General features: G+C 42.6%; 1 protein-coding gene across 4 annotated transcripts in view; it reads right to left on the bottom strand.

The window, feature by feature from the left end:
- The window catches only part of BBS2 (Bardet-Biedl syndrome 2), a 32797-nt gene extending 15520 nt beyond the window's left edge, over positions 1 to 17277 (bottom strand). The window contains exons 1-13 of one of the 4 annotated variants that reach the window (XM_064274008.1): positions 16981 to 17063; positions 13029 to 13069; positions 12251 to 12305; positions 11872 to 12103; positions 10730 to 10851; positions 10406 to 10468; positions 8912 to 8989; positions 4588 to 4692; positions 4425 to 4511; positions 1324 to 1459; positions 1001 to 1140; positions 675 to 834; positions 416 to 587 (exon numbers count right to left, since the gene is read on the bottom strand). In XM_064274008.1, coding sequence (XP_064130078.1) covers positions 416 to 587; positions 675 to 834; positions 1001 to 1140; positions 1324 to 1459; positions 4425 to 4511; positions 4588 to 4692; positions 8912 to 8989; positions 10406 to 10468; positions 10730 to 10851; positions 11872 to 12103; positions 12251 to 12305; positions 13029 to 13042 — 1364 coding nt within the window. In that variant the 5' untranslated portion in view covers positions 13043 to 13069; positions 16981 to 17063. Of the gene's footprint in view, positions 1 to 415; positions 588 to 674; positions 835 to 1000; positions 1141 to 1323; positions 1460 to 4424; positions 4512 to 4587; positions 4693 to 8911; positions 8990 to 10405; positions 10469 to 10703; positions 10852 to 11871; positions 12104 to 12250; positions 12306 to 13028; positions 13070 to 16980 lie in introns of those variants that run through there. The other 3 variants (XM_064274006.1, XM_064274007.1, XM_010596077.3) reach the window with 3 other exon arrangements.
- Positions 17278 to 17804: the final 527 nt, after the last annotated feature.

Below are 17804 nucleotides of genomic sequence, written 5' to 3'. Positions count from 1 at the left end.
AAAAACCTAATAGAAATGTGAAAATGCTTTTATCTTCCACAAATCTAGTGTCTTGTTTTTTGGTGTTTAGTTTGTTTGTTTTTTCCCACTAGCTGAAGTTATATATAACCCTAATATGAAGGTGCATTCTAGCCCGATAGCCTTAGTGGCCAAAATTGGAGTTGACAAATCATCAATGTATATGTGACGTCATCTGATTAAAAACAGAAAATTACCATCTAAAACTTACATACCCTTTACTTTTTGAGAGATTTCAAATTAGGGAAAGAAAAGGTTATGGGAACCCTGATTGGGTGAGCAGAACCATTAGATGCCTTCTCTGGCCCTGCAGATTCCCTGGCGTAATGGAAAATCTACTCATCTCGTCCTCCTCTAACTGCTGCTTGGGAATGAGCTGTGAATGGTAAAGGGTCACCTGCTCCTGTAACCCACGAAGGCTTTCAAGTGCAGATCCACGGGGACATCTTTGGGAGGTGTCACTGGGATGCAGATGGAGTTGGAGAGGTTGTGAACGCTGGGGTGTACCACGTGGCTTTCACCTATAAAAATTCCCTCTGCAAAAATCAGTACTGCTCGGATAATGGTGTCTGCAGGGCAAAGGGAGAACAGCAATTCAAGAACTGCTCCAGGATGGCCCTGGTGCCCACACACACCAGTTGGAAATAATTTCTTACCATTAGAAGTGGAAATGCACAATTCTGTGTGAGGAGCCTGAGTCTCACTCCCCAGATTGACTGAGAGGGTGGTGTGGAGCTTGGTATTGGCTGGGATAATGCCCCGATGCCCATCAGCCTCACTCAATGGACTGCTTGACTCGGCCTGCAAAACACCCCCCTGGCTTCCAACTTAACTGTGAACTGTTACACCTGCAAGAATGCTGACCATGCTGCACCAGTGGTAGAAGGAGCCTACACCCTGGCAGACACGGACACTCATTCTTTCAACCCTCCCGGTCATTCTCTACTCTTCTGCTCCACTTCCCCTTCACGTTAGGACCCACCTTGGTGTTTTCCTCATAGTTACGGAGTTCCAGCAACAGATTCTGTTTTTTCTGGCTGAGCTCCCGGATAAGGTCCTGCTCCACACTTGTGTCCATGAGGTTCCCCTGCACCTCGGCAGTGCCTGGCAGGTAGCCCCGGACTGAAGAGAGGAAAAAATCCTCTCCAGACCTCAGAATATCCCAAATAAAGACATCAATTGCCTGTTCTTAAAAACCAAAAGCCTAAGTTCTTGACTCCCCAACCTAAGTGAATTTTTTAGAACTAGAAGATCTCAATGCAAACACATTATAGAGGAATTCCCCGGCATTTTGACCCAGTTTACTTTCTCCGTCCACTGAGCAGCAGATCAGCTGTACGTGGCCGTCCATCCAGTAATCGCCCTCCACCACGCCAGCAATTGCAGAAGAAAAGTTGTCTTTAAAGATGACCTCCCCAGTTCGGTCACTTCGAGCATCGACCTAAAAATCAAACAAGAACTTGAAAAATCCCTTAGGGAATAGTTTTTTAAAAAACACACAATTTTGAAGTTAACATCAGCTTTAAAGATTATTTAGCTTAGCAGTTTTCAAGAGTGCTCCATGGAGCCCTGAGGCTTCTGAGGAGGGACCTATGACCACTGGGGCCAAGAGAGACTATAGGCGCCTCAACCAGCTCTGCTTCTTCTCTTTTTTAATAAAAGCTGTTTTACATAGTGGCCTTCCATTTGAAGACATGGGTGTATAGGACATAAGGACATGGGCTCTGTTATGGATGGAATCGTGTCTCTCCAAAATACGTGCTGTAAAACCTAACCTCTATGCCTGTGGTTATAATCCCATCTGGGAATGGACTGTCTTTGTTATGTTAACGAGGCAGGGTTAGTGCAGGGTGTGCTTTGAGTCAATCTCTTTTGAGATATAAAAGAGATTAAATAAGCACTCCAGGAAGCAGAGATAGGGGAAGAGAGAGGCCAAGCCACATGAAAATCCCCCAGGAGCAGAAGCACAAAGAGACAAGGACCTTCCTCCAGAGCCGACACAGAAAGTCTTCCTCTAGAGCCAGCACCCTGAATTCGGACTTCTAGCCTCCTAAACTGTGAGAATATAAATTTCTGTGTATTAAAGCCACCCATCCGTGGTATTTCTGTTATAGCAGCACTCGATAACTAAGACAGGCTCCATGGCCAAAGTGCACAGGTTCAGATTCCAGCTCTGGCCACTTGCTGCCTGTGAGATCTTGATTAAGTTTCTTAACCGTTCTGCACTTGGTCTCCTCCCCTGGGGATCAACAACAAGAACACAGGCACGAGAACAGTACCTACATCTCACAGAGTTGCAACGAGGACTTAAGGAGGTAACACGTGTAAAGCACCGAGAACGGTGCCTGGCACATTAAGGAACACGATGAATGACCTCTCTGTATGAAAACATCATCCTTATTTATAAAGTTTGAAAAACTTTGAATTAGCCCAATCTTGTTTTTTTGTACCACACAACCTTTTAAAACAACCCTGCTAAGAGTCCCTCGGCCAAATAAATACTACCCAGATACCTCGGGGAGCTTGCCTCTCCTCTTTGAGTCTCTTCCCAAGACACTGAGCAATGAACTGACTAACTCATCAGCAATAAATGCAGCTCTCAAACACTAATACAGAAAATCAGTGAAAATGATGATTCTGTTTCCAGCAAGAACATGGGGATTATCGATAGCACTTGGTGGATTTGAACTGCCAACATTTTGGTTAGCAGCTATTGCACTTAACCGCTACGCCAACAGAGTTTCCAATAAAAGGTTAGCGTGGTAAAATCTGGTACAACAGTCATTTCCATGACCAATGCCATTCACTATTTTTGTCTTTTCATAAACATCCTTCTGGGTAAAAGTCTGCAACCAAAAAATAAGGTAAGGACGCAGTCATGTCCTACTACCAGCCACTGCCTGTGTCTGAAGTACATCACCCTCAAGTATCCGTGTTATCGAGCAAGTCTGAAAATTACAGATACTAATGCCTGTGACGCGTGATGAACGACCTGTATTTCACCAAGGCTCTCAGCACATCAGTATAACCCTCTGACTCACGCTGAACTTGCTTCTTTCTAGTTAAAGCCTAGCTACTTAACAGCCTCCGGCACTGCAATTCTACATTATTTAGCAAACACAAAGGGCTCATTCGCTAACTAAGAAGCAGGACTCCAAATTAATATTCCTGTGGACATTCTGCTCCTTTGCTTTATCCAACTTGGAGGTTTTGCCCTCCGACAGAGGGTGGCTCTCCAACTCAACAAATGACCTACCAAAGCCAAAGTTAATTTGCTAATAATACTTATTTCGTATTTCTGCACCTACATTCACAAACTAGATCTGTAGATTTTCCTTCTCCGCTATTTCTGTTAACAGTTTTTACACTTACATAATAACGGTGTAATTTTCATATCTTTTTTTAATGCTCTGGAACAGATTATAAAACAGAAAGTCCTTACAAAACATTTGGCCATAAGAACATCTAGGGACAGAATCATATTTAGAGGTAACTCTTAGATAACTGTCTCGATTTGTTTCACTGTTATCAGTCTAGTAGTCTTAAAATTCTTGAATCAATCCTAATTAATGTTTCCCCAGAAAATGGTCCAGTTTATGGACTTTCGAATTTCTTAAGAAGCAACCAGTCTTTCCTGATAATTTTTAGTGCCCACACCAAAGACAAAGCCAAGTGGAGAAGAGGTAAACAACATAACAACTTTTTCAGAATTTGTTCTTCATACAGCACCAAAGGAAGGCTACAGGGTACTGGCCAGCAGTAAAGAAAATGAAAGAAGAATAGAAAAGGCAGCAATCAGCGACCTCCTTCAGGCAATCCAATATTAACAGACAAGAGCCTGGGCAAACAGAATCCATGCAGATCTGCTGGCTACTCAGGCAGGCTCTAACAAGGCAATCCAGACTTGCTAAAGACTATACAAAATTCTACGTTGAAGTTAAAAAAGAATAAAAGCAAAAAGACTTTATTCTGAAGTTATACCCGGGAAAACGATATGTTATCATCATTCTTCCCATTAAATCTAAGTTTTCTGTCAGTTTTGAAGGCTGATTAGAAAAGAGTAATTCTTAGGTTATTAAAATCTTCTTTCTTTACCGGCCTACGCCTAGAATCAACCTGATTAAATGGATTTTCCCTCCTTCAAGGAAAAAATATAGAAAGAATCTTCCTGGAGATTTTCCTTGAAACAGGGCTTACAAGGCTGAGAAGACAGCCACTTGTTCTGTAGTCTGTAGTGCCTGCCAACTACAGCAGGAAGAAAAAATGTGGAAAGATTGTGACCTTAACTCTGCTTCTCAGGAGGTGTACGTTTTCATGTTACTTTCTGGTTCATACAACCTCTCCCAAAATACATCTCCAGCAATTATTAATTTGAATTCTACCTCTGCTCTACTACTTAAACATACCTTCCCATTGGACCAACCAGTTATCAGTTCAGGCACTCCATCAGAATTCAGATCAAAAGCATGAATGCCCATGGCATGATTTTTGGACTGAAAAATAATTCCAAGAATTAGCATACTCAACAAGCATAAAATCTCTCCATATCAGAGGCTGAATCATACTAACTTTAATTCTCCAGTATCGGGTCGTTTTGTCATAAACTCCAACTGTGCCATTGGAAAGGGCGTAACCAAATCGACTGCCATACATGGGACAAAGAGAGGTGATTACCTGAAAAAAGAATATGTAAAATATAACATCTTTTCATTAAAGCTCAATCTAATGCAAACTATAGTTTAATAAAACTGCAGGTTTAGCTTACACGTGTGTTAAAATTAGACTTAAATGCATTTCCAATCCATGCGTGAGAAATATATTCCTCTTCTCTCTGATCCATGTCATCTACTTCGAAGTTGGATAATCAGATTTAAATAAACTCACAAAGTTTGGTGTTTCAGATCAAGATTAAGTGGCAAGTTTCAGCAAATTATAAATAAATAAATAAAATTGAGGGATTAAGGAGGAAATTCTTGCTGAGCACACAAGATCTAAAATAATGTTCAACAGATGTTATAAATACAACCCAAAACGTTTTAACGGTTATTCCAGTTTTCCCTTAATTTATAATGTCCTACAGTCTAATTTTTTAAAATAAGACTTGTAACAATTCACAACTGAATGTCTCTTATATGTATACATTTCTATAACACCATTTATTGTTTGCTAGAAGACTTTTTTTTTTTTTTATAATCCCTTGAAAAGTGAAAGCCCACTTTGTATGTGTATGTAACAATACATAGAATATGTACATTATACAGAAATACTTATAGGACTATTCAAGGAATTAAAATCCTTAACCCACTGTTGTCAAGTCAATTCTGACTCACAGCAACACTACAGGACAGGGTAGAACTGCCCCATAGGGTTTCCAAGGAGCGGCTGGTGGAGTTGCACTGCCGACCTTTTTGTTAGCAGCCGAGCTCTTAACCACTGTGCCACTAGGGCTCCTAAACATCCTTAGAAGGATAAAATTTTAGCTAATGGACAAGATTATCTCAACATTAAAACAAAAGCTTAATGATCTCTGTGATCCTGCAGATCTACTCTCTACTGCTGAATCTAATACGAGAGGTATTCGGAAGTAAACTGCACAGAGCAGGAACGGTTTCATCCTTTCCTCTAGACCTACAGCTTTTCTACAAAACCACGAACTTCACTTAACTTGGAATACAAAGTGCTCCATAGGATTCTAGAATTATCTAGCTCAAGGCATTCTTTTGGCAATATTTAATAATACTCAACTGTCAAATGAATTCTGATTTTGCTGACCTGGGAAGACATTTGAGCCAGGAGCAAAATCAAACTAAAAGGACAGGAAAATGATCTCATAAATGAACAATTTTACAAATGCCACATTTTTATAAGTTTATCCCCAGATTCCGAAGTCCCTCAGTCTCTTTCAATAGTTCATTACAGGTAGTCCCCGACTTACAACGTATTCGAGTTATGATGAACTGTACTTAAAACTGTCCTTTTTTTTTTTTTCATAATCTGTGTATTTTGTGGGAGGGTGTATTTTTATGTATTATGCATTAAAATATATCTGTAAGTTTATATTAATGTTTTCAACTCCCAAAGACAAATAAAGATCAGATTTACAAAGATACTGATAGCAAAAGGTAATGGAAAATTTTTAAAAAATGAAGTATTTGCACTACATTAGAACCAACTTACGATGGAATCCCAGGAACAGAACCCTGTCGTAAGCCAGGGCCTACATGTAGTTTCTCTCTTCTGTGCACTTACAGAATCCACCAGCACCACCACCAGGTGCTGATTCATACCCTATGCCTGTCGGAGTAGAACTGTGCTCCACAGGGCTTTCGAGGCTATGACCTTTCAGAAGCAGATCACCAGGCCTTTCTTCCAAGATGCCTCTGCGTGAATGCGAACTTCCGACCTTTGAGTAGCAGCTGAGCATGTAACTGTTTCTGCAACCCAGAGACATCAGAAGGTCCACAGTCACCTCAAACCCCTAACTCTATTACATATTCTTCTGTCCTTCCCAAGGATTTAGGAAAAAGATGTGTCTAAGAATATATCTTCTTCACATCTAGTGTGGACAGTAAACAGAAATCCAACAAAACCTAAATAATTCCTATGAAATGGGGAAAAATTTACAGTAAATTGGAATGAAAGGGATATGATAATACAGGACACAACACCTACAGGCCAATGATTCTCAAGGCTTTTTTCCGGGGCAGGGGGTCACAAACCCCTTTAAGAATCTACTGGAAGCTAAGGACCCTGTCTCCAGAAGCGCACACACAAACGTATACGCATAAAATAGATGCCCCGTACAGTCACACATCTTCAGACTGACGTTCTGACACTCATTTCTCCCTTTTGTCTTCACTCTATCAACACCTATCATTTTATAACTATAATAACTGTGAACATATAAAAAGTACAGCACGACTATGTGAAGATCTATGACTCTCACTATATAAGTGTGTGTGATTAATTACTTTCATGTGTGGCGGTTCTTAGCCATGGTCTTGTGGCTCCCACCCAGCTGACTGAGTGGTGCTGTGTAAGTAAGATAATTACAGCCCATTGGGGAGATTGGTCAGTTTTGCCTTAAAAGAGCCAATTCCAGAGCACAGAGGAGAGGCCACGACCACCAAAGCAGCAGAGACCTGAAGCAGAGACCCACAGGAGATGGCGCAGTGGGCTTCTCAGCCCACGAAGCAAGAAAGCTAAGTGTCTTTGGGCAGAGACTGAGGGCCAAAGAGAAGTCTATGCCTGACCCATGAATTTGCGACTTGCCAACCTCCACAACCGCATAAGCCATTTCCTTTATATGACTCCGGAGTTCTGTGAGACATTGCAGTGAATTGGGGAACCCAAAGACAAGAGGGAAAGTACTGAGGCGAAAGGGAGTAGTTGATGTTAGAGATGATGGAGTGCTACACCAGCTTAGAAAAGTTAGACATTTGGGACATCTTTGACCTCCGCCTCATAGGAACCAGCTCTGTGCTGATCCTTATAGAAGAAATTATTTAAAATCATTGATAACACTTTATATATCAATGTTCAAGTTTTGCTTTTTGGTGTCCTTTTGTAAATGTGAGGGAACAGGAGTCTGACTTTCCTAGACAACTTTTGAAGGAACAGGCGAGAAGCAAGCAGCTGGAGGAGTGGTCAAGATCTGTGCTGGAGCCAAGCTTTTCACACAGACTCCCAAGCACTGCCTGACTAAGTCTTCCAGGCTCCCACCGTGCTGTGCTCGAAGGCTCCCTTCTGCTGGGTTTTTTTTTTTCCATTTACAATGTTCACAAGCCATTGCTCCTTTCCCCTCCTCCATCTTTAATTCAGAACATCCTAATTCTGTCCTCTGTTTCAGTCCTGCCCAATCCCTGAAAACTAGCAGCAAATACCCTAAGAATGTCAAAATTTCAGAAGATGAAGACTATCCTTAGATGATGCTTAAAAAACAAAGTTTAAACTCAGGTTCGATTACATGAGTGATTCTAATCACAACAAAACCAGCCAGTTCTCTAATACCTGAATTTCTAAGTTTACCTACAGAGATGTACATAAAAAAAAGTACCTTAATTTGGATGAAGAGAAAAAAAAGTATAAAATCTCATTTATGCACTTCAGTCCCATTTAATACATATGATGTGGAGGAAGAGGAGGAGACAAAAAGGTTTAAATCCTGGCCATGTCACTTAATAGCTGTGTGGCCTTGGGTAAGTAACTTAACACCCAGGGGCCCCAGTTTCCTAATCTGTAAAAATGAGAATAATGATAATACCTTCCTAATAGGGTGCTGTAAAAATTAAACAAATTAGGTAGCATTAATGTAAAGCATATAGAACAGAGCCTGGCATATATTAGGCACGATATAAATAGTTGCCATAAGTATTATTATTTATATTAAGGAGCCCTGGTGGTGCAGTGGCTAAAGCATTCAGCTGTTAACCAAAAGGTTAGTGGGTCGAACCCACTAGCCGCTCTGTGGGAGACAGATGTGGCAGTCTACTTCCGTAAAGATTTACAGCCTTGGAAACCCTATGGGGCAGTTCTACTCTGTCCTGTAGGGTCGCTCTGAGTCGGAATGGACTCAATGGCACTGAATTTGGTTTTGGATTGGGTTTTTTGACGGCAGGGGGAATTAAGTCATTACAGGAAATGCCTTTATGTGTACAATTAAATTCAATAGTTTTTCTTTGTTTAATCAGTCTTTCCAAAATATTTATCTTAATACACATTTTTTAAATGCTTCTTTCTCTCTAACGTACACCTCTGTTTCATCACTACAGTTTTTATCTTAAAACTACCTGGGTGATAAGAAGATGTCCCAGCGTTCTCATCTGATGTGACATTTGACTGTGCCGATCCATCCTGCCCAAAGTTAGCAGAATTCTGAGGTGGCACTTCTTACCTCTGTTTCTGTCATTTCTGCCACAATCTCATCTTCCTTAAAAACTCTGATATCAAAATCCTCAGATCCAACAAGAAGCTGAAGCAGGGAGGGGGAAATCACACATATTCAGTTTAGTTACATGAACATAGCAAAATTTAAATAAACAAAACAAAAAGATACAGTACTTTGTATGCTGCTACTAAACCAAAACCAAACCCACTGCTGTCAATTCCAACTCAAAGTGACCCTACAGAACAGAGTAGAACTGCCACCTGGGGTTTCCAAGGAGTGGCTGGTGGATTCCAACCACCGAGCTTTTGACCACCAGCCCACTGCTTAACCACTGTACCACAAGGGCTCCATGCTGTCACTGTCACCAAGAATTCCAACTCTCCAATAACCCAGTTCTCAGGAAGGCTCCCACTAATGGGAAGGTCAACAGATGCTGCTGGTGAAGGAAAAGTGGCTACCACCGATTTTATCCTGCCATGTGACTGCATTCCTCTTCCTTCACCAAACCAAAAAACGAAAACTGCTGTCGAGTTGATTCCAAGTCATAATGACCTTGTACAACAGAGTAGAACTGTCCTAAGGGTTTCCAAGGCCGTAAATCTCTACAGAAACAGACTGCCACATCTTTCTCCTGCGGAGCAGCTCGTGGGTTCAAACTACCGACCCTTCAGTTAGCAGTCGGATGCTTAACCACTGCGCCACCAGGGCTCCTTTATTCTTTCACCAAGTAGCTGAAAACACTCCCTGGTTCAGTGCCTTTCCCCACCTATGAAGGAAGCCCTGTTTCAAGTGCCAGAGCCCAGTATCCATGGGAGGAGCCCTGGTGGTAGCACAATGGTTACGCAATTGGCTGCTAACTGAAGGGTTGGAGGTTTGAACCTACCTAGCAGCTCTGTGGGAGAAAGACCTAGCAATCGGCTCCTATAAAGAGTACAGCCTGGAAACCTCTATGGGGCAGTTCTACTCTGTCACATGGGGTCACTATGAGTTGAAACTGATCCAACAGCACTCAACAACAACAGTATCCACGGACACAAGAGCAGTAAGTCGGCACCTCACACCGACTGGCCGCTCATGAAGTTAATTTCTAGGGTAACCATTAGAATCATTTCAAAGGCTCAGAGCTAGTCAGTCTTTAAAATTTTAGATTCTTGGGAAAGCTAGCCAAAATTGAAAACCACTTACTAACATGGTTTTAAAACATTAGAAGCAAATTATAAGAGACTGTGACTATGACTGAGGGCCTATTAACTGTTCTGCTCCCTCTTCCCTTCCTGGGTCTTGGAAACTCGTGGCCTTGATCTTTGTATTAGATAAACGCAAGTGGCTTATTGTTCAAGAGAGGAAAAAAAAAAGACAAGTGAGGCCAGTTAGCTCATCACTTAGGCAACAGAACACCCAGATCAACCATGAGATGCTAACATTTCTCTCAACGGTAAGATCGCTGTCACAGAAAAATCATTCAGCTGAACACACAAGAGGTATCATCCCCCCACATACCTCTTTCTTCCCGTCACTGTCAAAGTCACACAAGGCCAAGGAATGAACATTATCTCCAGTAACCTGAAAATAAAGCCAAAAATTATTAACATGCCATCGGCTTTCACTTAACCCATTTATACCACCTACACAAAAGAGAGGATTGTACAAACTACCAATAGATGTTATTCAAAGTACTCGTATCTTTTTTTAATGTACAGAACTGAAGTATGTTTATTATGCAGAACAGTCAATGGTTAGAAATTAAAAAAAAAAAAAACAACTAAAGAACATTCAAAGTAAAAATATTTAAGAGTACCAAAGAGAATGTTTTGCTCCTCATACCGTCCAAAAGAGATCATTTCCTTCATGATCAAAACCCTGCAGGGCACAATTTCCACCAACAATTGCAAGAGGAGAGGAAATGTCTCCCAAAGTTCCCAACACAATTGCATTTGCCCCATCTGCTACCTAAGAAGAAAAAGAAGACACACAATCTCAGATGCAACGGTGTGCGGGCATGGCAGAGCTAACGTCAATCTATATTTTCATGTGGACACTCATATTCCTCCACCATTATCTATTAGGCGCTACGCTGTCCCCTCCGAGGCTGGTGAGGGCTGTCCGCTGAGGACAGTCACTGTGGTTTATGCCAGGACAAGCACAGATCCAGAATTAACTCAGGCCCTTTGCCTCTCACACTAACCTACCACAGTAATCTGGGGCTCTCTATGATCTCCAGGTTCTAGAGGTCAAATTTTCCAAAGAATCAAGGATTTATGCCTTTAAGCACCCAAACCATGTTAAACACTTTTAACCATGTTAGATGGATACGTAGTCCCCAATTCTCTTACTAGTACTTGTTTTAAATGTAAAGTTCCCAAAAAGTACAAAGAATAGTAAAACAAACACCCACATTCCCATTACCCAGAACTGATAAATGTCTCTGACTTCCTTAATAAAGTACATTAAGAATAATTTAATTTCTTTTTGAAATAAATTTAAAAGAGTTAACAATGTTATTTCCAGATAAATAAGTATGGCTAATTTTGTTTTGTTTTGTTTTTGCTTCCCTATCTTTTCTATAATAAATATGAATTACTTGGGTATGAAAGTTGCAGTAGCCATTTAGGAAGGATGCAGTAAGGGCGTCTCCTACAAACTACTGTACTAAACTCTATCGTAAGGCCACCAGGAGACCTGTTTGCTGGCCTCCTGACTCTTGGCTGAATTCTCAATAGGATGTCTCGACAAATGGCAGTATCACAGATACACCTCATGAGAGACAAGCTGGAATGTCACCAAGTGGTTACCAGCCATGACTAAGTAAGTTCCAAGTACATAAACAGATATAAACGGCAAAATCTCCATGCTGTTTAACTACAACAGCCACAATATAAACACACCAAAACACATGTCTGATCTCTTTTAAGCATAAAAAACAATGGACATGAATGGGTAGTAGGCATGGTTATACAGGGATACACTTGCCTCTCTGTAGAACAGATCTGAATTATTATAGACATCGTAAGCCAACAAATTAGTCTGTGTTCCCACTAAAAGAGTATCACAGCCAAGCTGAGGGTTCAATACTCCTGCAGTCAGGCAGCTGACTGCCTGGTTAATGTTGAGAAGAGAGACATCGGACTCCAGGGGACTCTGGATGACTCTGGATGCACTGAAATGCTGGCTCCGTGTATGTGGATTGTGAATAAAAATCTAAAACAAAAACAGTTAAATACACTCCCTTAAAATACCAAAAAGGTAAAATTAACATCATATATTTTTTTAAAGAATCGAGTTAGTAACAGATATCAACATTAACAAGAAGTCACTTTAGTCGCCTACAAGGTTGAAAACACTCACACACTGTTCTGTGCATGGCTCACTTTCAGGCTGTGCAAATCCAGTGGTTCTTGGCCTTATAAAGAACAAGGTAATGAAAAAGATTTGTTGTTAGGTGCCATCCAGTCAATTCTGACTCATGGCGACCCCATGCGTGCAGAATAGAACTGCTCTATAAGGTTTTCAAGGCTGTGACCTTTCAGAAGCCAACTGCCAGGCCTGTCTTCCAAGGCACCTCTGGGAGTTCAAGCAGCCAACCCTTTGGTTAATAACTGAGCTCTTAACCATTTGCACCACCCAAGGACTCCTGAACAAGATCTCCCATTGCCATCCTGTCAATTCTGACTCATAGCGACCCTATAGGACAGACTGGAACTGTCCCATAGGTTTTCTAAGAGGTGGCTGGTGAATTTGAACTGCCGACCTTTTGGTTAGCAGCCACTGCTCTTAACCTCTGTGCCCTTCCATGCTACCTACCAGCAGGATATCAAGACACTCTGACGAACCAGTCTTTTTCTGATGGAACTTACAAAATTGCTACCAGCTACGATGTGATTGTTACACACCAAGATCACGGAAAACAGAGTAATAAGCCCTTCCCTTTTTAGTATCTTTCATCCAAGCACCTAACAAGTTTACTTCTTAACCCTTAAAACATCCCGGCAGTTAGCAAATATGTTCTATAAGCATAAATTGCATCATAGAGATCAAGCTTCTTGAAGGTTTTCATAGTCTATCTCAGAATAACTGGTCCAAAGATAATTAATTCAGCAGCTTCAGCTATCATAAATATAATCACCTGAGTGTCCGCATCGATCATTCGACTTCCTCGAGCTTCATCTGTAAAAAGGTCTGGACTAGAACACATATTTCAAGAAGGGCAATATCACTCCCAAGGGGAACACTGGGGCTGGGATGGAATCTTAGATATTAGAAAAGGGCCACAGTACAAAAAGATATACAGTATATCAACGGCATTAAAATTTCATTGGGGACATCATCATTGTCTAAAAAAAGCTCCACAGTGGGGTGATAGGAAAAAAAACGGTTGGGGAACACTAGATGCCCTTTCTAGTTCTAAAATTCAGTAATTTTAAATGAGTATTTTATTCCTTTGGTATAAATCCAAACAGGATTAACTTTAAATTATTACTTAAACAAGGAAGCGTATTCAATAAAGAATAATTTTCAAAAGAATTGACCAGAAACATAAAAAAAAACAGTATGCAGTTACTGAAAATAGCGTTCATATTTCTGTAATAGTTCTCATTTGTGTGACACTTTACAACATGCTTTTATACCAAAGAAATGAAATACTCATCCGGGGTTATGGTGAGGTCAAATGCACTACAACCCAGGATTTACAGATGAGGAAACTGGCCCTTTCGTAATGTCTCCTGACTGGCAAGTAACAGGACTAAGACATGAAGCCTGGTCTCTGGCTCTAGACCTTAAGCTCTAGCCACAAATCATACTTTCTTCTGTAACAGTTCTGGGCTGAACAAAAGAATTCTAACAGTATTCTAGTAATTAAATATGCTGAGAAAGACCAGGAGGGGAAATAACTTATGGACACCATACTCATTGCTACTGGAATGGAAAGAGTTTGGGGTCTGTTGCCAAGGGCAAGAGTCCCAGGAGTCACTCTTCTCCCCAGTTTCCCTCCTGTTATTCTCTGCTGGCAGAAATCGAGGCCCCAGGGAGACCCACTTGTCCCTCAGGCAAGGAAAGAGGCAAGCCCAATCACACCACAAAGGGACCACTCCCATGCCTATGACTTTAAGCTCCTTCCAAAGGACTGGCTGAAGTTCACACAGCGTTTAGTCTCATATAAATTCAACTGACCACTCACTCAGCTCCACAGCGAGAGAAAAATGTCTACAGAGAACGCTAATGTTTGTCCTGCAAGGCCCTTTTTTAAATATCCTTGCTGGGTCTCAGAGACCGATCCCAGTCTGTCAGCGGCGTGTTCACAACTGTGTCCTACGCAAAATGACAAAAGTCATTATTTCAGAGTTCAGTGGTCAAGAACTTTAGCCTTAACTGTAAATTGTTTTTGAAGGAGACTATATTCATGTATTACTTGGATCATAAAATACTCTCGTTGTTATTGTTGTTAGGTGCCATCGAATCAGTTCCAACTCATAGCTACCCTACATACCACAGAACGAAACACTGCCTGGTCCTGCGCCATAGTCACAATCATTGTTATGCTTGAGCCCATTGTTGCAGCCACTGTGTCAATCCACCTTGCTGAGGGTCTTCCTCTCTACCACTGACCCTGTTATCTTTTTAAAGTCTCAAGATAAAAGATCAGGCCAGAACTTTTCAGGTTTGTTTAGAGCTCTGAACACAAAGGCACCAGGCCTTCTTACTTTTTTTCCCTCTATCTTTAGAAACTTATCATAGATTTAAACATTCCTGCTTCCCACTCAGGCCACATTCTAATGTAAGAGCTTCCACAGAGATCTCTGCCTGGTCTCCTGCTTCTACTCTTATACCCACCTCCCCACACCCCACTGCAGTACATTTTCACATAGCAACCAGAGTTATCCTTTACCTAAAAGACAAGTCAGATCCCAACACCCACTTTATCAAAACTCTCAGTGGCTTCCCAACATACCCAATATGAAAACCAATGTGTTGACCATGGCCCACAAAACCCTATATGATCTAGCCCCTGGCTACCTCATGTTAGTGGGAGCCATTGAGTCGATTTCAACTCATAGCTCCATGTGACAGAGTAGAACTGCCCCCAAAGGGTTTTTTAGGCTGTAATCTTGGAGCCCTGGTGGTACAGTGGTTAAGAGCTTGGCTGCTAAACAAAAGGTCGGCAGCTCGAATCCACCTGCCATTCCTTGGATACCCTATGGGGCAGTTCTACTCTGTCCTATAAGGTCGCTATGAGTTGGAACCGACTCGATGGCAACCGTTTGTTTTTTAATCTTTACGGGAGGACACTGCCAGGTCTTTCTCTCATGGGGCCGCAGGGTGGGTTTGAACCACCAACCTTTTGGTTAGCGGCTGAGCACTTAACCATTGTGCCATCTAGGCAACCTCATGGCCTCTCTCATACCTTTCCAGCCCCAGCAACCTCCTTGTGCTCCTGACACACCAAGCATATCTCCACTTCAAGGCCTCTGCACTTGCTGATCCTTCTGCCTGGAGGTATCTGCACTTACCCCAGATACCTGCAGACCTTGTTTCCCCATTTCCTTCAAAACTGTCGTCACATGTTGTCATCTGCAGTGCCTCCTAACAATAACAGCAGCTAACACTGTCAAGTACCACTGCACTTAGCGCTTTACTCCATTATATCAGATATGAAAATGAATCATTACTTTCTACTTATGTATCCCAAGGAGTGTCATAGGAGATAATATGCAACATAGGTGAGTGTCTTGAAAACTATAAAGCATTATACAAATGCTAGCTTAAAAAATCCATACCTGGTCTGAGAACATGCTTTCTAGTCTCATTTCCACCACTTTCTAGTCAAGTGGCCTCGGACACTGTTCTGAACCTCTATATCTAATCAGTAAAGTGGGAATAAGAAAAACGAAATACTAACAGCTAACAATTATTGAGCAGTTCCTAGATACCAAGCACTTTACATGCATTAACTTATTTAATCCTCTTAACAGCCCCGTGTGGCAGATACTATTATTAAGTATCTTGCCTAAGGTCACAAAATGTGGTAGTCAGCTTCCATGGAGATTACAGCCTTGGAAAGATGGGGCAGTCTGCTTCCATAAAGATTACAGTTCTACCTGGTGGAATAGTGGTTAAGTGGTATGGCTGCTAACCAAAAGGTCTGTGGATCAAATCCACCAGGTGCTCCTTGGAAACTCTATTGAGCAGTTCTACCCTGTTCTACACGGTCGACTATAAGTTGGAATCGACTCGACGGCAGTGGGTTTGGTTTTTGGGTTACTCTGTCCTACAGGGTCACTATGAGTTGGAATCCACTCATAGGTGGAGCCAGGATCCACCACTCCTGTGTTGAGCTGCTGCCCTTGGCCTCATGTAACAAGGCTTTGTACCTGTTAGTTTTTCTCCTTGGTTACACTGTATTCCATGCCTCCATCAGAACACAGTGCACAATTTGTTTTCTTTGCTGCCCTTCTGGACTGTAAATTTTCTAAAAGCAAGGACTCCAGCTTCATCTTCAAATCCCCAATATGTAGCACAAAGCAAACTTTCAATAAAAGTCTAGTGAATGTTGAACGACTGTGTCTTTTTCATCTTTGTGACTCCCACACCTTGCACACCAGCTGGCACCTTATGTTTAGGGAATAAATTATGGGCAAAGACCTGAATGTACATGGATAAAAGTCAAGAGTATAATTTCAGTCATTTGGTTGAAGGATCTTTGTATTCGTTAATTTTTCTGTAAAGCTGTTTGGCTTCACAGGAAGTGTGTGACAGTGGGAAAAATTCCCGAGTGGCTGAAAGAGGCCAGGGGCTAGATTCCGGGGTCAGCTACCACTGTTAATCCTAACCAAGCCCCTTCCCTTCTCAGGGCCTCAGCTTCCCTATCTGTACTGGGATTCCGACACTGCCCGAGTCTAAGCGCCTGACAATCAGGAACAGTTAACTACTCAGACAAGCCGTTTGTGTGTGACCTCACTGCTCCTCGCAGGATGGACAGCAACTAGCTGGCTACTGGTCGCCTGGCAACCCTGGCTGGGGGCGGGGTCACAGGGGCCAGCCAGCCGAGGTCGCAGACTCCGCGCGGTGGAGCGGGTTACCTTGTCCGCTTGCGTGGCGGCCGCCAGGCACGGGTGGGTCCCGTCGTAGCGCCCTACGGCCACCATGCGAGGGCTGATTTTGTGGCGCAGCTTCAGAGTGAACACGGGCAGCAGCATGATGGCGGAGGCCCAGGGAGGAGAGCTGGCGGCCCGAGGCTGGAGCAGCGGAGCCGGCCTCACCCACCGCGGTGAAGGCCGCAGGGACAACACCAGTCCGGCTGGCAGGGGGCTCCAGCAGCCTTAAGCTGGGCACTAAACGGCGCGGACGAAGGCAGCCCCGGGCCGCCGGCTCTTTCTGCGGCTGCGCAGGCCCGCCCACTTCCTTCAGCGGCCACGGAGGCCCGGCTCTGCTCCTTGTGCGGCTGCGCAGTCAGGCCCCTGCACGGGGCTGAAGGGGGGCTCTTTTTCGGTGAATTTACCAGCTTGAGGTTCGTCTCCACTGACGTATGTACGGTGGCCGTGTCTGAGCCAGGGCATCCCCCGGAGATCCCCCGTCTAGCACCACAACCAACCTGCTGCACCCGTTCATACTCCACACGCTGCTACTGTACTTCGGAGTCATACGTTCAATAAATACGCCCTAAACGTCTTCGTACCCTGCCGTTGCATTGGACGTTACATCAGTGCAAACCACAGTGGTTACCTGCATTAAGTATACCGATCCTCTTTTAGAAAAATGCTTTAGACCCTCAGGTTTAAAGAGTCTGGGGGTCCCTCGCAAGACTCCCAATACAGTATATTTAAAAAAGCAAACATGCAAAGTTACCAAGTTGTGACCATTGAACAAACGTTTATTGAGGGCATACTATGTGTCAGGCAGAAAT

This window comes from Loxodonta africana, chromosome 21, assembly GCF_030014295.1.
Source record: "Loxodonta africana isolate mLoxAfr1 chromosome 21, mLoxAfr1.hap2, whole genome shotgun sequence".
NCBI classification, from domain to species: Eukaryota; Metazoa; Chordata; class Mammalia; order Proboscidea; family Elephantidae; genus Loxodonta; species Loxodonta africana.
The sequence above is the reverse complement of the archived record's forward strand: the minus strand, read 5'-3'. Positions and strand labels throughout refer to the sequence as shown.